Source organism: Borostomias antarcticus (genome assembly GCF_949987555.1).
Source record: "Borostomias antarcticus genome assembly, chromosome: 8".
NCBI lineage: Eukaryota > Metazoa > Chordata > Actinopteri > Stomiiformes > Stomiidae > Borostomias > Borostomias antarcticus.
The window spans coordinates 1,014,343-1,036,736 of NC_140241.1; the positions used below are offsets into that span (position 1 = coordinate 1,014,343).

General features: G+C 48.3%; 1 protein-coding gene across 1 annotated transcript; it reads right to left on the reverse strand.

Annotated features, from left to right (window-relative positions):
- Positions 1 to 5: 5 nt before the first annotated feature.
- Positions 6 to 21,420, reverse strand: pogzb (pogo transposable element derived with ZNF domain b; the record flags this gene model as incomplete). Its single annotated transcript, XM_084441975.1, has 17 exons — positions 6 to 1,743; positions 1,857 to 1,923; positions 2,025 to 3,740; positions 5,089 to 5,201; positions 5,308 to 5,367; positions 5,742 to 5,885; positions 6,295 to 6,560; positions 7,185 to 7,319; positions 8,425 to 8,571; positions 8,713 to 8,813; positions 9,716 to 9,870; positions 11,223 to 11,558; positions 13,517 to 13,670; positions 14,453 to 14,776; positions 16,493 to 16,601; positions 16,938 to 17,134; positions 21,330 to 21,420. The coding sequence occupies 17 exons, from the start codon at positions 21,418 to 21,420 to the stop codon at positions 6 to 8; spliced, it is 5,853 nt and encodes a 1,950-aa protein (XP_084298101.1).
- Positions 21,421 to 22,394: the final 974 nt, after the last annotated feature.

Sequence of the window (22,394 nt, forward strand, 5' to 3'; positions counted from 1 at the left end):
ATAGATTAATTCTCCTCATCATCAGAATCATCAGTTTTTTCATCAGCCTCCTCTATATAGTTCTCATCTTTATCATCTGTCTTTTCCTCATCCTTATCCTCCATTTTGTCACCGACCTCCTCTATATTGTTCTCATCTTCATCATTCGTTTTTTCCTCAGCCGTATCATCCATTTGAGCCTCATCCATTTCCAGAGTTGGTTGAGGTGCTGGATCCTCGTCCTCCGGCCTCCCGTCTCCCTCCCTGTCCTCATCCTCTCCGCTCTGCGCGTCGTCCTCCTCTCCCTCATCCTCGTCTGTTTCTGGCGCCGCCGCCACCTCGGGCCCCAGCACCTCCTGGGCCAGGGTCCTCCGCAGCAGCGCCCGCGCCTCCTCAGGGCTCTGCGCCTCCTTCTCCTCCTCCTCCTCCGCGGGGAGCAGACCGGTCAGGAGGAAGGAGCGGCGGAGCAGGTCGGGGCGCTCAGCCAGGCGGGTCAGAGGCTCGGCCAGCCAGCCCACCAGCAGCCGGACCAGCGACGCCCGCGACGCCCCCGCCAGCCCGCCCCCCTCCCCCGCCCAGCGCGCCCTGAGGAGGCGCATCAGCGCCGGGCGCACGCACGCCTCCAGCGGCTGCAGGCGGGCGGAGCAACCGGCGGGGACCACGGCGGGCAGGGTGGCGGCGGCGCCGAGGGCGGCCAGGAAGTGGGGGGAGGCGTGGTCGCGGTGGCCGTCCAGGATCAGCAGGGCCTTGTCCCCTGCCGCCGGGCGGCGCCGCCGCTGCCATACGCGAGACGCCCACAGGTCCAGCTCCTCCTCCCCGGTCATGCGCTCCGCCCTGGCTTCCAGGTGGACGACGGGGCTGGACAGGTCGGCGTCCGGCAGCGGTTCCCGCGCGAGGACCAAGGTGGGCAGCAGGGTGCCGTCCGCCAGCGCCGCCAGGTAGACGGTGAGCAGAGGTTCCCCGCCGCCGACCAGCCGGAGGGCGCCGTCCCTCCCCGCCTCGGCCCCGCCCGCCAGGCGCTCCAAGTCCACGAAGACGGACAGCTCGTCCATGGCTGCCACAGCGACGCGGGGGAGCTTGTGATGGTCGATGCTCTTGCGGGTGAAGGTGGTGAAGCTGCGGACGCTGTCCTCCATGTAGCGGTTCAAGCCGCCCCCGGCGCCCGGGCCCAGGCCGTGCCGCAGCATGAAGTCCACGGCCCAGTGGTAGGAGATCCGGAAGTGTCCGCTGAAGCCGCCCTCTCTGTGGATCTGGGACACCTTCTGGAAGAGGCTCTGCTCGTCCACGGGCAGCTGCTGCTCCCGCTGGGCCAGGACCCACTCCACAAGACGGTCCGTGGTCGTCGCTGCCTCGCTGCGTTCCTCGCCGCGTTCCTCGCCGCGTTCCTCGCCGCGTTCCTCGCTGCGTTCCCCGTCGTCCTCGCTCCTCAGCAGCCTCCTCTTCTCCGCCAGCCACTTGCGGATGAGCCGGGGCGGCGTGGAGAAGTCCGCCGAGGCCCGGCGGATCCCGGCGCACAGCGCCAGCAGGGCGATCCTCAGCTGGCGCGCAGAGAGGCCGTCCTCGCCCTCTCTGACCACCGGGGGCGCTGCTTGAGCGGGACGCGGCGGTGCGGGCGGCAGTGGTGGAGGAGAACTTTCCTGATGACGCGTCTCCTCCTCCTCGCCGCCTTCGACCGAGTCCGTGTCCACCTCCTCCACGGGGGCCATTCCCATGTCCAGGTCGTCGTCCTGGTCGTCGGAGGGGAGCGAACGGCTGCTTCTGCCCCTGTCAACAGACACATGGAAGAGACTTTCAAAGCTGGGAATAAATCTGATCAAAAGTGCATTGGTCTCTGGGATTTTTGCCAGGAATGTCACACAGACAACAGGATTTCAAACCTGTCATTACTGCAGATGGAAAGTCTTTCTTGAATGGGGGGTTTAAATCCAACTTTAAAGATGTTTCCTGTTGAATACAGTTCACAAAAGAGTTAAGATTATAGATTAAAACCATTCATCATGATCTACTGAACACACACAAACACACGCGTGTTGAGAGCGTCTGACCTGGGGTTCCGGGCGGGAGGCCGTGGTGTTCCCAGAAGCAGCTGGCGCGCTTGCAGAGGTTGACCTTGCAGACGCTGCAGCCGTACACGCTCTCGTGGCGCAGGTTATTCCGGTGGCAGGTGCGGCACCTGCGGGTCTTGGGCGTGAGCCTCACCATCCTGTGCGTCAACGACGACTCTGCGACGTCTCCCTGCGGACGCCAGGCCGACACCTCCTCCTCCTCCTCCTCCTCCTTCACGCACGCCTTCGGCTGCGCCTTCCTGGGCGCCGCGTCGGCCTTCTCGGCGGAGACGCGCGCGCGCCTCTGGGCGCTCTTCACCAGCTGGTTCCCCAGGCGCCGGCGGAAGGTGGCCTGGGCGAAGAGGCCGTCCTGCACCCACAGCGGCGGGTTGTCCTTGCGGCCCTCCCGCAGCACGATGAAGGCGTTGACCACGCTCAGGTTGACCAGGAACCAGAAGAGGCTCTTCCAGTGCTTGTCGTGCTGCAGGCCCCCCAGCGGGTTGCAGGCCAGCAGCTGCTTACAGATGTCCACGCCCCGCATGTTCTCCTGGAGGAGCCGGAAGGCTTGCGGCCGCTCGAGGGGGCTCAGCTCGCCCACCTTGGTCTGGGACTTCCTCCACACGGTGTCGGGGTCCCCCGGTTTGGCGTTGGTCGACAGGCAGCCCATCTCTTTGGCGTCCATCCAGCGGGTGGCCAGCAGGGGTCCGTGCTGCCTCTGGAGGAAGTCCCCGGGCTTGTCCAGCCCGCCCTGCTCCCAGAGCGCCGCGGGCAGGATGGGACTCTGCGCGGGGAAGGAGCTTGACGAGTAAACGCCCTGGTCCAGGAGCTTCTGCATGAGTGGCACGGAGGTCAGGGAGCTGGCCAGGAAGAGCTGGTGGTGTTTCTCCTGGAGGCCCTCCACCAGGGGGAGCACCACGCTGAAGCCCAGGTCGGCGTCCTCCTCCGCCCCCCTCTGGATGAGGAACCTGTGGCAGTAGCCCGACTTCGAGTCGCAGAGCAGCCACACCCGCGGGGGTGGAGCCTTGGGGTGGCCCTTGGAGGAGCCGGACTTTTCCTCCAGGCTGGGAAGCAGGGCGCGGTCGATGGCGAGACACCGCTTGGGCCGGTACGCAGCCCACATGGCGTCGCCCAGGACGCCGAGCACGGGTCTGAGGACACGCAGCCGATCGCCGCTGCTTTTGCCGCTGCGCCTGTCGGCAAGTAGACTCCCTATGGAGAGGTTCTGGGAGATCTGCTGGAAGCGGCTGATGGACATGGTGCGGAAGAAGATGTGGCAGCTCTCATTGTGCTGCCAGGACCAGTAGTGGGTCAGCTCCGGAAGGTTCTGGAGGCCCATGAGAATGCTGAGACCAACGAAGGCCCTGATCTCATGGACGGTGACGGGAACCCAGTTGAGGTCGTGCCGGCCCAGGAACTGGCAGGTCTTGACGTGGGCGTTGGTCTCGTAGGCGATGAGCTCCACCAGCTCTTTGGGGAAGAGGAGGTTGAAGTAGTCGATGGCGTCGCTGTTCTTAGATAAGCCACGTTGAGGGCCGGAGCTCGCGGTGAAGTTATGGGTGACGGGTACGGAGCCATCGACACCAGCGGGTAGAGGTTCTGTCCAGCGTTCTATTGAAGACCAAGCGGGCTTCTGCAAGTCGGCGTTCTTTCCCGGTTCCCCTTGTTCTTCATTTTGGCAGAACTCGATGTCAAAGCCCTGATATTCGGAGAGGTAATCTGAGGGGAAACACAACTGTTAGTCTTCTACTTCCTTCTGCCAAGATTTCACAATCTCTTTCTCATAAAACCATTTTCTAAAAGGTGTTCCACTAAGGGGTCCACTTCTACAGACATAATGTATGTAAACATAAAACCACATAACCAAACAGCATTTCACATTTCAGCACAAAATGAAAACATCTGCGCTAGAGTCTCAGGAGTCCGTTTGTCTGGTCCTATTTCCTGTGGAAACAGTGCTGTCTAGAGAACACGCTGCCAGATACTAACCCAGTTCTGGGTGAACTAGCATGGAGGAAAGACAGGGATCAGTACAACTTCATTGCTGAGGGGGGATTTTTAGCACAAACACAAAATAGCACAAAATACACAACTTGCAATTACAATAATCATACAATACATAAGCGTGCCAACATGCACATGTGATAGTAGGCAGTTATTGTTTGAACATGAACATGTGATAGTAGGTAGTTATTGTGTGAATATGCACATGTGATAGTAGGTAGTTATTGTGTGAATATGCACGTGATAGTAGGCAGTTATTGTTTGAACATGAACATGTGATAGTAGGTAGTTATTGTGTGAATATGCACATGTGATAGTAGGCAGTTATTGTTTGAACATGAACATGTGATAGTAGGTAGTTATTGTGTGAATATGCACATGTGATAGAAGGTAGTTATTGTGTGAATATGCACATGTGATAGAAGGTAGTTATTGTGTGAACATGCACATGTGATAGTAGGTAGTTATTGTTTGAACATGAACATGTGATAGTAGGTAGTTATTGTGTGCATATGCACATGTGATAGTAGGTAGTTATTGTGTGAACATGCAAATGTGATAGTAGGTAGTTATTGTGTGAATATGCACATGTGATAGAAGGTAGTTATTGTGTGAACATGCACATGTGATAGAAGGTAGTTATTGTGTGAACATGCACATGTGATAGAAGGTAGTTATTGTGTGAATATGCACATGTTATAGTAGGTAGTTATTGTGTTAATATGCACATGTGATAGTAGGCAGTTATTGTGTGAACATGAACATGTGATAGTAGGCAGTTATTGTGTGAATATGCACATGTGATAGTAGGTAGTTATTGTGTGAATATGCACATGTGATAGTAGGTAGTTATTGTGTGAATATGCACATGGGATAGAAGGTAGTTATTGTGTGAACATGCACATGTGATAGTAGGCAGTTATTGTGTGAATATGCATGTGATAGAAGGTAGTTATTGTGTGAACATGCACATGTGATAGAAGGTAGTTATTGTGTGAATATGCATGTGATAGAAGGTAGTTATTGTATGTCCATTGTTCAAGGTGCCTGGGAGGACACTCACCATTTCGTTCACAAAGGCTTCTGCCGTGGTTAGGGAACTGGACCAGGTGCTTGGCCATGAGGTCACCAGTAGAGGAGATGAAGCCACACCCACAACACCGTAGTTTAAAATAACTTTAGCGAGGGAGAGACAGTGAGGGAGTGAAAGAGAGAAAATGTTTGTAAAGAATTGACCTCTCTGTGAAAAGAACAGACATGACCAATACCATAACGCTCTTACCAGGGGGGCGGGCGTTTATGTCGGGGAAAGGATCTGAAGTCTGTCTGAGGTACATGGTTACTGCAAGAAAGAGAATCCACAATGATTTAACACTGCAGGTCAAAAGTGCTGTTGAGTCTCTGGGATGAAGGGGAGGGGTTTACATAATACAGCTGAGTCTTCCAGTTTGCCATTTCACAGGGCGAGGTGGAACTTCCCTCCATACACACACCCATACAATCTCCTCAGAGCAGAGGGCGATTTGGGCGGAGCTCTGGGACTCACGTGATCATGTGGTGGATGGAGCTCTGGGACTCATGTGATCAAGTGGTGGGCGGAGCTCTGGGACTCACCTGATCATGTGGTGGGCGGAGCTCTGGGACTCACCTGATCATGTGGTGGGCGGAGCTCTGGGACTCACCTGATCATGTGGTGGGCGGAGCTCTGGGACTCACCTGATCATGTGGTGGGCGTAGGAGCGCGAGCAGCAGGTGCTGTAGGGACACAGCAGGCACTGGACAGAGGTGGGGTAGTGGTCGGGGAAAGTGGACACCACCGTGCCGCACTCCATGCACCTCCGCTTGACCACATGGCCCACGCTGGGGGGGTCAAGAGACCGGTCAACCATTACATTAGTTATTTAGCAGATGCTTGCATTAAATTAATTAATTTAATTAAATTAAATTGTATTTAATGTAGAAAAAGCCAGTGTACTACTACTTGCCAGAACTCACAAGTGCATCTCCTTTCTGAAACAAGTGACTAAGAGCATAAACTAGTGCTGAAGGCAAAGTGCAAGAATAGCAAACTGAAATACAATAGGTGCTTAAGAGTGAGGATCGTTGTAGTTCTTCTTGAAGAGATGAGTTTTGACCAACCAACTTCATATACACACAATAATCACTAAGATCGGGCTAGAAATCGACACGCACACACACATGCACACACACACATGCACACACACACTTTCAACTGCCACACAAGCAGAAGTTAGGCGCTTTATTTCACCTCTCATCCTGGAACTTGATCAGCAGGTCCAGCGTCTTGCTGACGGACGTCTTCTTGCGGAGGACGAGGTCCAGGCCCGTCGGTCCAGCCTGATTGGACGCCAGGCGTCTCTGCTGTGTGGTGGTCTTCTGGCCCCCCAGGGGGCGTTCCTGGACGGGTTCTAGGGTTCTATGGAGCACCGGGAAGGGAGGCGGGAACTCTGTATCCAGAGGCATGAGGGGGTTCCTGTTTGCCCTGTTTAAGCTGGTTCCCACCCTGATGGTCACCTGAGTGGAGGAACAGAGAGACCATTCAATACAGGGTTCTCTATTCATTCAATACAGGGTTCTCTATTCATTCAATACAGGGTTCTCTATTCATTCAATACAGGGTTCTCTATTCATTCAATACAGGGTTCTCTATTCAATCTAACAATCTCCACCAATCAAAGTGTTCTTGTTCAAATGTTCCCTTCTCGTGTTAAGGAATGGCACACTGCATTATGGTCGACGTTCTTAAAGCCATCCATGTATTACGAAGGTGTGTACATTATTTCCTGCTCCACAAACAATGTTGACTTGCACACATTTAGAATTTGAACAATTTCAATTAGCTCACCTTGGCCCCGGGGGGAGGCCCTCAGGTGTGTGTTACAGGGCGTGTCTCACCTTGGCCCCAGACACCAGGTGTGTGTTTCAGGGCGTGTCTCACCTTGGCCCCGGGCGGAGGCCCTCGGGTGTGTGTTACAGGGCGTGTCTCACCTTGGCCCCGGGCGGAGGCCCTCGGGTGTGTGTTACAGGGCGTGTCTCACCTTGGCCCCGGGGGGAGGCCCTCAGGTGTGTGTTACAGGGCGTGTCTCACCTTGGCCCCGGGGGGAGGCCCTCGGGTGTGTGTTACAGGGCGTGTCTCACCTTGGCCCCGGGCGGAAGGCCCTCTAGCTGGCGCGGCTTGCGGAGCGTCTTGTGGTGCAGCGTCTTGTGCTCCATCAGGTCCTTCACAAACACAAACTGGAGCCGACATTTGTTGCAGTGGAAAGCTCTGCCCCTCTGAGAGAAACGCCACAAAAACAAGAATGTGTTTCAGTCTTAGGGTCACATCCGCATCTATTCAGTCTGTGGAAATATAGTTCAGTTCAGCCTACACCCTGCCATTTCCTCTTTTAAACACACACACACACACACACACACAATATATATATAAGGGCTGTCAAAAAAAATTCGAAGTTCGAAAAGAATTCGAATAGATTTTTTTTAAAAGGAGTTCGAACCTAAATTTGAGGGTTCGAATATTGTAATATCAATAAATAATATATTATTTATCAAAAATTATGCAGCGAATCGTGTTCATGCACGAAACGTTCATTTCCCGCGCTGTCAAAAACACCTCAGCGAGGAGTAACAGTGTTCACAGTACAATATTACAGTCAAGGGTTATTTTATTAGGCTATTATATTCATGAAAAATCTTTTCTTTTTTTTAAATACATATAAATTCGAATATCGTTCGAACTCTACTAAATTAATTCGAATATATTGAAACTCAATTTGATGGCACTTTTGACAGCCCTAATATATATACAGTATACTATACACACACACACACACACACACACTACATATATACACACACACACACACACACACACATACACAGACACACAGACACACACACACACAACGGGTAGTTCCGACCGTGCGTTGTGTTTGGACAAGAAGCATTCTGGGCCATTGGTATATATGATTTACACACAGTTTAAATGGTTAAACGGCCTGGGTGGTATTATAGCACCTCCTATTGGATGTATAGGGTCACCATTTGAAACTCCATAGCCACATGACAGCTTTAGGAACTAATTTTCTTGGTGGTTTTCACTAAAATCAATATACTGTAATAGACGTTAAAATAGTCGGTATTTATCTTACATCCGATGATGTAAACTGTTGTATAAAAGCAATAACACACAAGAAGTTGTGCTACATCATGGATATCAGAACAGCTGCTGCGGGCTTAGGCATGAGAGCTCAGCTCCAGGACCCAAGCCAGCACACACACACACACACACACACACACACACACACACACACACACACACACACACACACACATATATATAAAATTGTACTTTTTTCTATACGTGTTTGTTATTGTTCACCTGGTGTTGCAGGAAGTGCTGCTGGTAGGAGTTGTGGTTCTTGCTGACCTTCAGACAGTAGAAGCAGAGCAGATGGGTCGTGTCCCGGTGGCTCTTCAGGAAGTGGTTGTACACCTGCAGGTAGAAGGAGGAGCTGAACTCGCACACCTGGGGACACAGGGATGGGGGGGGGGGCGTTAAGGGACATGGAAGTCATGAATTTGGTAATGAAACGGTTCAGTCAGAGCGATAGTCTGACTGCTATACTCAGTCATGTATCAGGCTGACGGGAGGTCAGGGGTCACTGACCTGGCAGACGTAGGGCATCTCTCCTGGTTTGTGTGTGGCCTTCATGTGAAGCAGGAACACCGGCTCGCTCTCAAACACCCACTCACAGATCTTACATATACCTGAGTAGACAAGTTTGAGTTTTATGTGATCAATACTTGATCTGTATGTGATCTATACTTGATCTGTATTACATCTGGATTACACTGGGTCAATTTAAATCCATTTTAAAACAATATGAAACCAATCCTCTTATGTATCTCTGTATTGTCTGTTATGTTTCTTTTATTGCTGTAACTTTGTTTCTGCTTCTTTCTTGGCCAGATCGCTCTTGAAAAAGAGATTTTAATCTCAATGATGCCTATCTGGTTAAAATAGATTTTAATCTGAATGATGCCTATCTGGTTACAATAGATTTTAATCTCAATGATGGCTATCTGGTTAAAATAGATTTTAATCTGAATGATGCCTATCTGGTTAAAAGAGATTTTAATCTCAATGATGCCTATCTGGTTAAAATAGATTTTAATCTGAATGATGCCTATCTGGTTAAAAGAGATTTTAATCTCAATGATGCCTATCTGGTTAAAATAGATTTTAATCTGAATGATGCCTATCTGGTTAAAAGAGATTTTAATCTCAATGATGCCTATCTGGTTAAAATAGATTTTAATCTCAATGATGCCTATCTGGTTAAAAGAGATTTTAATCTCAATGATGCCTATCCGGTTAAAAGAGATTTTAATCTGAATGATGCCTATCTGGTTAAAAGAGATTTTAATCTGAATGATGCCTATCTGGTTAAAAGAGATTTGAATCTGAATGATGCCTATCTGGTTAAAAGAGATTTTAATCTGAATGATGCCTATCTGGTTAAAAGAGATTTTAATCTCAATGATGCCCATCTGGTTAAAATAGATTTTAATCTGAATGATGCCTATCTGGTTAAAAGAGATGTTAATCTGAATGATGGCTCTCTGGTTGATGGAGGATGTGAGGTGACGGGGGTGTGGTCCATGCTCACGGCTGATGTCGGCGGGGCCGTGGACCGTGTCCATGTGGCAGGTCCACTGCTCGGGGGAGGAGAACTGGCGGAAGCAGTAGTGACACGACCTCAGGGGGCTGCTCTCCCTCGTCTGGAGCACCTGGTTAGAGTGCAGCCACATGTGGCTCATCATGCTGCCAGGAGAGAACACACACACACACACACACGGGCGCACACACACCCGCGCACAGACACACACGCGCACAAACACACGCACGCGCACAAACACGCGCACACACACGCACACACACACACACACGCATACACACGCACACACACGCACACACACGCACACACACGCACACACACACGCACACACACGGACACACACACACACACACACACACACACACACAGAGCAGTGTCTTAGTACTCTTGCGAGACCAGTGCTATATAGTAATAAGGTAGTAGTGTGTATATAGTAATAAGGTAGTAGTGTTGAGACCAGTGCTATATAGTAATAAGGTAGTAGTGTGTATATAGTAATAAGGTAGTAGTGTGTATATAGTAATAAGGTAGTAGTGTGTATATAGTAATAAGGTAGTAGTGTGTATATAGTAATAAGGTAGTAGTGTGTATATAGTAATAAGGTAGTAGTGTGTATATAGTAATAAGGTAGTAGTGTGTATATAGTAATAAGGTAGTAGTGTGTATATAGTAATAAGGTAGTAGTGTGTATATAGTAATAAGGTAGTAGTGTGTATATAGTAATAAGGTAGTAATGTGTATATAGTAATAAGGTAGTAGTGTGTATATAGTAATAAGGTAGTAGTGTGTATATAGTAATAAGGTAGTCGTATGTATATAGTAATAAGGTAGTAGTGTGTATATAGTAATAAGGTAGTAGTGTGTATATAGTAATAAGGTAGTAGTGTGTATATAGTATTAAGGTAGTAGTGTGTATATAGTAATAAGGTAGTAGTGTGTATATAGTAATAAGGTAGTAGTGTGTATATAGTAATAAGGTAGTAGTGTGTATATAGTAATAAGGTAGTAGTGTTGGTGAGACCAGTGCTATATAGTAATAAGGTAGTAGTGTGTATATAGTAATAAGGTAGTAGTGTTGGTGAGACCAGTCCTATATAGTAATAAGGTAGTAGTGTGTATATAGTAATAAGGTAGTAGTGTGTATATAGTAATAAGGTAGTCGTGTGTATATAGTAATAAGGTAGTAGTGTGTATATAGTAATAAGGTAGTAGTGTGTATATAGTAATAAGGTAGTAGTGTGTATATAGTAATAAGGTAGTCGTGTGTATATAGTAATAAGGTAGTAGTGTGTATATAGTAATAAGGTAGTAGTGTGTATATAGTATTAAGGTAGTAGTGTGTATATAGTAATAAGGTAGTAGTGTGTATATAGTAATAAGGTAGTAGTGTGTATATAGTAATAAGGTAGTAGTGTGTATATAGTAATAAGGTAGTAGTGTGTATATAGTAATAAGGTAGAAGTGTGTATATAGTAATAAGGTAGTAGTGTTGCGGTACCCGATGTTGTCGATGAGCGTCATGTTGCAGACGAGGCACTGGAAGGTGGTGGTCCGGGGGCTGCCGCTGGCGGCCCGGTGTGTCCCCTGCCTGCTGCCGTAGTAGAAGTCATCCACGATCATGACCACCTTGGGAGCGCCCACCGGGCTCGGAGCTGAGGGGGTGTTCTCAGAGGCCGCAAGGCTGGGGCGGACCGCGGGGGTGCTGGTCTTGGTGCTGGTCTTGGTGCTGGTCTTGGTGCTGCTGACCGCGGGGGTGCTGGTCTTGGTGCTGGTCTTGGTGCTGCTGGTCTTGGTGCTGCTGGTCTTGGTGCTGCTGGCCGCGGGGGTGCTGGTGCTGACCGGGTCAGGACAGCAGAACTAGGGCAGGAGGGGAAGGCCGTTAGAATCCAGCCCTGGTTCTGCCCTGGTTCTGCCCTGGTTCTACGCCCAAGCGTACGCGTGGAGTACCGTACCTCCACAGCTGCGGACAGTTGTAGTTCTGTTTATACTACTACTACTTTCTGGGATCCGGAAGAGCGCAGGAGAACATGTTCCACACATACGCAGGAGAACGTGTTCCACACATACGCAGGAGAACATGTTCCACACATACACAGGAGAACGTGTTCCACACATATGCAGGAGAACGTGTTCCACACATACGCAGGAGAACGTGTTCCACACATACGCAGGAGAACGTGTTCCACACATACGCAGGAGAACATGTTCCACACATACGCAGGAGAACGTGTTCCACACATACGCAGGAGAACGTGTTCCACACATACGCAGGAGAACGTGTTCCACACATACGCAGGAGAACACGTTCCACACATATGCAGGAGAACACATTCCACACATACGCAGGAGAACGTGTTCCACACATACGCAGGAGAACACGTTCCACACATACGCAGGAGAACGTGTTCCACACATACGCAGAAGAACGTTTGAAATGAACAAATGAAATCAGCGGCAGCAGATCGAAGCATAGCGGCAAACAAGTCCACCGCTCACAGAAGACCTGAGGCCCGGACGTCTGGGCGGAGCCAACTTAAACACCCCCTGATGAAGAGATGCACATCAAGCGCACCCTAGCAGACTGAGTACAACCAGGGCTTCAGTATCAATCTAAGATGTCATCCAATAAAGGGACACAATTAGAATGTCTTAGCAATGATGATTTAAAATGCTCTCAGTGCAACGCTTGATGTGAGTGGGACACACACACACACACACACACACACACGCACACACGCGCGCACACACACACACACACGCGCACACACACACAGCTGCCTCAGCCTGCAAGTGAGCTCAACTCATCTTCTGACAACCTGGATTATATCTTTCCAACATGAGTGTGATTGTTGGTTTAATGGGAAGTTCTGTGGCTAACTGTGTTTGATTCCAAATATAAGATGATATTGAGGTTAACAGAGATATAGAACATATAACTGTGTTTGATTCCAAATATAAGATGATATTGAGGTTAACAGAGATATAGAACATATAACTGTGTTTGATTCCAAATATAAGATGATAGAGGTTAACAGAGATATAGAACATATAACTGTGTTTGATACCAAATATAAGCTGATAGAGGTTAACAGAGATATAGAACATATAACTGTGTTTGATTCCAAATATAAGATGATATTGAGGTTAACAGAGATATAGAACATATAACTGTGTTTGATTCCAAATATAAGCTGATGGAGGTTAACAGAGATATAGAACATATAACTGTGTTTGATTCCAAATATAAGATGATATTGAGGTTAACAGAGATATAGAACATATAACTGTGTTTGATTCCAAATATAAGCTGATATTGAGGTTAACAGAGATATAGAACATGTAACGGTGTTTGATACCAAATATAAGATGATAGAGGTTAACAGAGATATAGAACATATAACTGTGTTTGATTCCAAACATAAGCTGATAGAGCTTAACAGAGATATAGAACATGTAATACTTGTTTCTAATGAAACAGGTGAAATCAGCAGGGTTTATGGTTATAGTCTACACTTGTCTTGAAATTAGAGAAAAGCATTTGTAAGCGAGCTACTGCGCTTGATGCAGGTTTTACAATAATTATAATCGTGATTACCATTACATAATAACAATCATTTAAACATGCAAGTTTGAAGTTGATAATTGCTTTAAGCGTCCTTACACACAGATGTCCTTGGAGAGCTGCTTGCATTTTGAACTGAGTTCCACACCGACAGGGACAGACACGCTTCTGCTCAGGAGACGGAGAAACTGGAAAACAAGTCAACACCAGGGACAGTTAAACAGAAGTACTAGCAGTTCTCCAGGCCCATCTCAGCTAGCTCCTGGTTCATCTCAGCTAGGTCCTGGTTCATCATCCATGCCAACACACAGGTCACCATCCCCTGTACTGCTCTGCTGGTCAGACGCTGGTGAATAAGGCGGAAGGACCCGGAGACCCCCTGATCTAGCGATCCACAGATCAGTCTGGCCTTTTCCGTGAGAGATTCTGTTCACTTGTTTTTCTTGTTAAATTGTTGTTATTGAGTCTCTTTCTGTAATACTGCACTTACGGATGTGTTCATTCTACTAACATCAACATTACCACCTGTGCTTCGGGAGACTGTTTTGCCACGGGAACCAATCAGGGGCTGCGTTCTACTGGGGGGCAGAACAGCAGCTAGAACACAGTCCCTGATTGGCCCGGGCATAACGTAATGGGAGGATACTCGATGGAGATGGGGGAAGTCCAGACTGTGAAAGTGAGCTCGCCAGATCAGGATGGTCACACGAGGCCAAGGATACTTATCACCAATACGAGTGTTCAGACCTCACCTGTGTGGGTGTTCAGAGCTCACCTGTGTGGGTGTTCAGAGCTCACCTGTGTGGGTGTTCAGAGCTCACCTGTGTGGGTGTTCAGACCTCACCTGTGTGGGTGTTCAGAGCTCACCTGTGTGGGTGTTCAGAGCTCACCTGTGTGGGTGTTCAGACCTCACCTGTGTGGGTGTTCAGACCTCACCTGTGTGGGTGTTCAGACCTCACCTGTGTGGGTGTTCAGACCTCACCCGTGTGGGTGTTCAGAGCTCACCTGTGTGGGTGTTCAGACCTCACCTGTGTGGGTGGTCAGAGCTCACCTGTGTGGGTGTTCAGACCTCACCTGTGTGGGTGTTCAGACCTCACCTGTGTGGGTGTTCAGACCTCACCTGTGTGGGTGTTCAGACCTCACCTGTGTGGGTGTTCAGACCTCACCTGTGTGGGAGGTCAGGTGGGGGGCGGCGGTGGGCCGGGTGTACGTTGTGGTGGTGGTTCTGGTCAGAGTGGCACTGCTGGCCAGGCCGGACTGGCTGGTGTGGAAGGTGAGAGTGGCGGGAATCTTGATGGTGGTCAGGGTGGTGCTGGGGGGCACGAGGGCAGAGGTGGGTCTGACCTGGGGGCTCTGAAGCTGGGGCAGTACCTGGGCAGGCTGGGGCAGTACCTGGGCAGGCTGGGGCAGTACCTGGGCAGGCTGGGGCAGTACCTGGGCAGGCTGGGGCAACCCCAACGCAGATCTGAACAACTGGCCATCAGGAAGACCTATGGGAACCCAGAACAGGTTCACAGTTACCAACACAGAACTAATGTCATCGCAGTGTCTAGAAGTATACAGGATGTAAACTAGAACTGCTCTCACATCTACAGAAACAATATGATTTTTATATGATTCTAACCATTTAAATCTCTCTATTGGGGCTGTCAATTTAACATGTTAATTACATTAATTAATTATGCAAAAAGTAATACAAATAAAAATTAACGCAAATAAATCGCACCATGGAAAATGTTGAAAGTTAGGAAGAATTTTTTATTCAATCCTGTAGGAAACAAGCAGCCAGTGCAAAGATGCCAGGATAGGGGTGATATGGGTTCATAAGAAATAATGGGTTAATAATAAATTATAAAGTATTAATAAAACATTTGTAAGTGTTAATAATAACAAATGTTTGTTAGATTCTAAGACATTTATAAAAAACTCATTAACAGTTTATAAACTGGTTAAGAACGTTAATAAAAGCCTTATTTGTTTCTTATACACACTTATTAGCTGTTATGCACTTATTATGCACGTTATTATGTATTTTGCAGCTACCGGATATAAAGTGAGAACAGTGCCTCTTTAAGATGAATAAACCCTTTATTATGCATTTGTGACCTTGTCTGCCTTGTGTATTTTTATTACACAGTTGAAATGGTTAAAACACCTCAGTTTATATGTAATAGGTTTCCACAGGATCCAGGCTATGAACATTTATTTTTTTCCTAAGGCTGGCTTTACACAACTTTCACGCAACTAGTTGCAGGTTGCAAATTGCATAAAACATAATTTCCATGCAACTTGACAGTTACACAAAGCAATTAAAAAAAGAATCAGTCTCATGCAACTGATTTACCTAGTAGTTTATTTCACGAAACATTAGCTAGCTAGGTCATTTTCATCTGTCAAATTGTTTTCTCGCTAGATAGAGTAGTAGTAGTAGCAGTAGTTTATAATAGTAATAGTAGTAGTTTATAATATATAATATATAGTTTATATATTATTGCCTTTTCGATTTAGCTAGTTTGTCGAGTTGAAATCGGTTGGAAATGATTTATCAATTGTGACATCATCATCGGACACGTTATATCAGCGTTTTGATTGGCTGTTGCGTGAAACTAGTGCGTTGCAGAGGGCTTTACACCATGCAACTCAATCGCAACATAGTTTCACCTAAGTTTCAAGCAACTAAAGTTGAAGCGTGAAAGTTTCACAGTGTAAAACCAGCCTAATAGTGAATGAGAATTCACTTTGTTTTCTTTTAATTCGTGTATCCGCCCACCCACCCCTCCACCGAGTTTCGTGAAAATCGCTCTGGTAGTTTTTGTGTAATCCTGCTAAAGAACGAACAAACGAAATAACTAACACACACGACTGAAAATATATACCTCTGCCTCGGTAGTCCCCAGACGCAGAGGCAAAAAAGCATTAGCGTTTTGAATTTACCCTGGCAGACGGACTTCTCCCTCAGAGCCAGTTCGTAGAGCAAAAGCTTTAAGAGTTTGTCTATTTCGTGAATTGATCTGTTCTGGTCACAAGACTGTTCATTATCGTTCCAGCACAGTCTACCCTCACCTACAGAACTACAAAAGTAACTGTCTTAAGTTGAATGGGGAGAACTATTAGTGCCAGGCTGGCTTACTAAGTGTTCAACAGTGTACAGCTCTTTAGACAAAGATGGTGATGAGTTTGTGGGTTTAATGAAAACAGGTAATTACCAGTGAGCAGAGTGAAGGGCTGGAGGGCTGCAGCCTGCTGCATGTTCAGCACTAATCTCAGGGGGCTGACGGTGCTCTGGGCAGAACCCACGGTCTGGACCGGGAACCCCTGGGGGAGAATCAGGGTTCTTCATTTGAGGAAATGTTTCTTAAGTTTGCTCAACAAGAAGATACGAAATAAGATAAAAAATATTGTCCCACTGATTAAGTTTTAAGTTTAGTTTATTTAGTTTAAATGGGACAGCGTGCAGACATTGATCATTTCGTGGAAATAAAAAGATGGGTGCACACCAGATTTAGCAGGAAGATAATTTCCATCTGTAGTCCTAGTCATATTCTTCATTACAATGAGTATATTTCATTGGTTTGTAGTCATAGAAAGTATTTTTAAACATTGGTTGCGAGGAATTGAATTGAATGTGAGGAAGTGAAAGAAGGTTGATACCTGCGTTGTTAAGAAGAAGGGATGGTTGATGGCCGGGTGTTCGCCAGGGTTGAGCGCTGGCAGCAGGATGGTACCCAGTCCTGCAGGGGTTTGGGTCAGGATCAGCTTCTGCCCCGGGGCCATGCCTGCCGGCACCAGAGAGACCCCCGTGGGCAGGGGGGCCGAAGACACTACGGGGGCCATGGTGGTGGGCTGCACTGATACAGTCACAGTCACAGGAGCTGAGACAGCAGGGGAGAAGGGTGGTGAGGAAATAGTCACTCTTCCACAACTTAGTGTGAATTACAATCTAATAGACAATATTAATTAATTAGTCAAATAGTCAATGTTCGATTAGATTAGATTGATACTTTATTGATTCCCCTGGGGGGAAATTTAGTCATTGTTCGCTGTTGTCATTAGAAGTACACAAACTACGCTGTACTCACATGATGTAGTGGAAAGCAGTGTTGTAGTGCTCCCTACAGACAAGCAGCTTGCATTAAAGATGGTGGCCTGGGCGCACTGTGCAGCCGGTGGAGTGACGGAGGACACACTGACATGTGAAGTCTCAGGAGGAGATGGAGAGGCAGCACACCCTACAAGAGACACATGTCGTCTTTTAGTACTGCTTGAAAGGTTGAAATGTGTGTGTGGAAATCTCTCACCGTGGCAACAGTCAAACATTAACTCACTATTATCATTGACAAATATGACATCATCATCTTCCTCTACTTCATCATCAACCAGTTGCCATGGCTCCAGCTCCTCTTCCTCACACTCCATAAATAAGTCTGTGTCCATGTTGCTGCAAAGGAAAAGAAAAATCAAATATATACTATATTATATTTGGCCTACTTTTGCACCCTTCGGTTTTAACAAGTAATAATTGCCAATCTAAGTAAAAAATATGAATATGGCGCACATGTGCAGAACGGATTGAACAGCCGGTGGGGAATGGGTCCAGCCACCGCGTATGCACTGGGTGAGCAACAACTTTCACTGGAATGAATGAGCCGCCATCTTTGAATGCCGCGTACAGCGTTTAATACATCCATGATATGATATTGACGACTAATAGAACCAGCCCGATCTCACACATCTGGTTACAAATTACATGACCTTGCAGCATGCAATGCATAAGGTCGAATTCTGCATGCAGGTGATACGCCAAGACCAGGTTGCATTGTGGGTAGCAGGCACTGGGCAATGCTCCAGTATGCGGAGCGCATGCACTGAGGCCCCAGCTACACGGACATGGATAAACCTAGTATTTTCTCTGCGTTTTCACCTCCTGTCCACACAAGCAGAGATTGTTTTTGATTTGGGGAACTGAAAACAGGTTTTTTTAAACTTCCAATGTGGAAAATCTACCTCCCCCATGTGTCCATGGTGCTTGTGTCCACAGTGACACTAGCAAGTATAGCTAGAATGGTAGCTAGCTTGTAAGAACGCTAGTTAACAGCTAGATAGAACGCTAGCTAGCTAGTAAGAATGCTAAGGTTAGTATGAGCACTATCCAGCTAGTAGAACGCTAACTATAGCTAGCTAGCTAGCTAGCTAGTATGAACACTATCTAAATATCTAAATGTGCACCTGTGTGTGGTCCTGTCAGCTATCACGATTCAAGAAAACAAACAATTCCCAACTTTGATTTGTGAGTATGCATTGCATGCTCTAAATGGTTTGGGCATATTGCGCGCTGTAAAGTAGTGTGACTTGACTGGACAGGATTAATCTCCACACTTTGTTTATGCTGTGCTGTGCCAGAGCGGGAGAAGGTCTGGCTGGTCTCATTACCATGCGGAGATTGGGCGGGGGCGGGGGGCGCTGAATTTCCTTCAACCAATCAGAATGGTTTTGGGCAGAGCTATTGCGTCACGCTGTGAAGGGAACTCTGAAAACAGATAGCAGAGGGGGAGGAGTCTGGATTGAATCATTGTGAAGGATGAATCTGATTGGGCAGGGAGAATCTCCAATCGCCTAATAATGTCTGTTTATCTCCAAAATCTACATCTGGTGAGTGCGGACAGAAGAACGTAGGCTGCTCGCCAAATTTCCCAATAATCAAATTTCCCATTGTAACCGCTAGGCAAATTCAAAAGGGGCGGGGATAAAGTAGTCCCTTGCATGCAATGAGGCAGACTGGATAAAGTAGTTCCTTGCATGCAATGAGGCAGACTGGATAAAGTAGTCCCTTGCATGCAATGAGGCAGACTGGATAAAGTAGTTCCTTGCATGCAATGAGGCAGACTGGATAAAGTAGTTCCTTGCATGCAATGAGGCAGACTGGATTGTTAACTTGGGCCGGTTGATCTGTTAGTTAAATAAGTGATACTTTGTGGACTCTTTGTATCATATTTAAACTCCCCAGCATTCCAGAACACTGAACTCCCCAGCATTCCAGAACACTGATCAAGCCTCGCGAGAAACAACGAGACAACTTCCGGTGGAACCGCCGTGCATGCGCGCGCACTAACACAGCAACTCGCGTGTTGCGTGTCTACAGCCAGTGATCAACATTTCTCGTCTTACCCATAATTTATTAATACCTTTTCATGCCGAATATTAACTAATGTAGACGAGTAACTGTTAACGTTACAAACTCACCCTTCTGGATCCTTCTGGACCCTTCAATCCCTCAACCTCGGAGAAACAAGAAAAGTGTGAAATTCTACGCGCCAGTAGCAGAACCCATTTACTGATGACAGAGATGGAGAGGGGCGGGCTTCCCTTCTCTTCCAGGAGCACACATTGGCTGAAATGACTGTTGTCTCATTTCCGGTTTTCCAAGCATGTTCTGATTGGTTGTGTGCAAAGGAGCCACTGAGAGGCGGGGCGAGGTTTCAGAAAACACGGAAGTAGCTGTCCAGAGACAACATGCGACATTTGTCGAAATCCAGTGATAATAGTCTGTGCAACAATGTTGGAGTTTTTGCTACCTATTAAATTACTAAAAAAAGTTCTCCAGATAATCATGTTATATGTGCTGTAAAAAACAAACAAACAAATATCTTTTCAGTACTACATTTTATGCAAAAGCATACATATAATGCAGTCATATATTGAGACGTGTTGTGCCTCCATGGATGTTGCCTCATGCCTTCATCCTGATCTCGCGAGATCAGGGTGAAGATATTCTCGAAATTCTTTGCGGAATTGAGGCTAGTTAATACATGGACATTTTTGATATTGGACTTTGTCATTGCCCATACATACATGGATGATTCCTCAAGGCTACGATGAAGTCACTGTCAATTACCATTGATTTGCAGACCACATTGATTGTCACAATTGAATATTCAAAATCTGCCAGATATATACATTTACAGTATCTATAGTCTATTGATATGTACTGTATATTCACACTACAGGATGGGGATATGATAAGCAATACAGAGGCAAGAAAAAAAGTATACCATTATTATTATTATATGAAATGAAAGGTTGTTAAGTATCGTCTGCTCTTGCCATGATATGCGGCGTCCATACACTTTTATATAATATTATAAGGCAAGTTTTCATGACATTGAATGTTACGCCTATCATATTAACCTCCTGGTCCTGGACCTCCCTCCTGGTCCTGAACCTCCCTCCTGGTCCTGGACCTCCCTCCTGGTCCTGCATCCTCCTGGTCCTGGACCTCCCTCCTGGTCCTGCATCCTCCCTCCTGGTCCTGCATCCTCCCTCCTGGTCCTGAACCTCCCTCCTGGTCCTGCATCCTCCCTCCTGGTCCTGAACCTCCCTCCTGGTCCTGAACCTCCCTCCTGGCCCTGAACCTCCCTCCTGGTCCTGCATCCTCCCTCCTGGTCCTGCACCTCCCTCCTGGTCCTGAATCCTCCCTCCTGGTCCTGCACCTCCCTTCTGGTCCTGGACCTCCCTCCTGGTCCTGGACCTCCCTCCTGGTCCTGGACCTCCCTCCTGGTCCTGAACCTCCCTCCTGGTCCTGCATCCTCCCTCCTGGTCCTGAACCTCCCTCCTGGTCCTGCATCCTCCCTCCTGGTCCTGAACCTCCCTCCTGGTCCTGCACCTCCCTCCTGGTCCTGCATCCTCCCTCCTGGTCCTGAACCTCCCTCCTGGTCCTGCATCCTCCCTCCTGGTCCTGAACCTCCCTCCTGGTCCTGGACCTCCCTCCTGGTCCTGAACCACCCTCCTGGTCCTGCATCCTCCCTCCTGGTCCTGCATCCTCCCTCCTGGTCCTGAACCTCCCTCCTGGTCCTGCATCCTCCCTCCTGGTCCTGCATCCTCCCTCCTGGTCCTGCATCCTCCCTCCTGGTCCTGAACCTCCCTCCTGGTCCTGAACCTCCCTCCTGGTCCTGAACCTCCCTCCTGGTCCTGCCTCCTCCAGGGCCCTGAAGCAGGCTAGAGAGATTGTGCCTGACCCCTCCCACCCCAGCCACAATCTCTTCATACAACTCCCCTCCGGCAGGAGGCTGTGGTCCATCAGGAACACGACCCGCGCCACAGACAGCTGCTTCCCCACGGCCACCAGCTTCACCCACATGGCCCATGTCCCCGGCCCGTGTCCCCCCACTGTCCCCCGCCCGTGCCCCCCCCCCACACATGGCCCATGTCCCCCGCCCGTGTCCCCCCACTACCCCCCCCCCATAGCACAGGCCACATTCACATATCACTCTACTGTACATAGCACAGACCACATTCACATATCACGTCACACACGCTGTATACATTCACATTACACACACTGCGCTTTGTAGACTGATCACACTCCTTTTTTGTATACTGTTTTCTTTGTATTTGTATGTTGTGCTGCTCTTTGCACTGTCCAGTCTCATCCATGCACCCTGTCCAGTCTCATCCATGCACCCTGTCCAGTCTCATCCATGCACCCTGTCCAGTCTCATCCATGCACCCTGTCCAGTCTCATCCATGCACCCTGCCCAGTCTCATCCATGCACCCTGTCCAGTCTCATCCATGCACCCTGCCCAGTCTCATCCATGCACCCTGTCCAGTCTCATCCATGCACCCTGTCCAGCGTTGTGTCCATGTTATGCACCGTTGACCGAAACAAAGTCCTGGCAAACATGTTTCTGATGCTGGGTTCAACCCAGAAACCGTAGAAAAACCGGTTTCAGATTAACTTAACCCATTAACGTAACCCATCTGTTTCAGCTTGCCCAGGGCGGGGGGGTTAGAACGCTGACAGTTGCACCAACAGGGACGTCCCTCACAGTTGCACCAATAGGGACGTCCCTCACAGTTGCACCAATAGGGACGTCCCTCACAGTTGCACCAATAGGGACGTCCCTCACAGTTGCACCAACAGGGACGTCCCTCACGGAGGCACTGTCAGCGCTCCTTTGAGGAGTGAGTTTCCTCTCTCGCGTCCCAGTCGGTCACACGCACGCGAGGCTACATTACTTTTTGACAATTTATTTGGGGGCGGGAACCAAGCTAGGCACTGGCTCTTCTAATTGGTCAGTTTCAAGGCACTCACAGCCACACCTCCTTCCTTG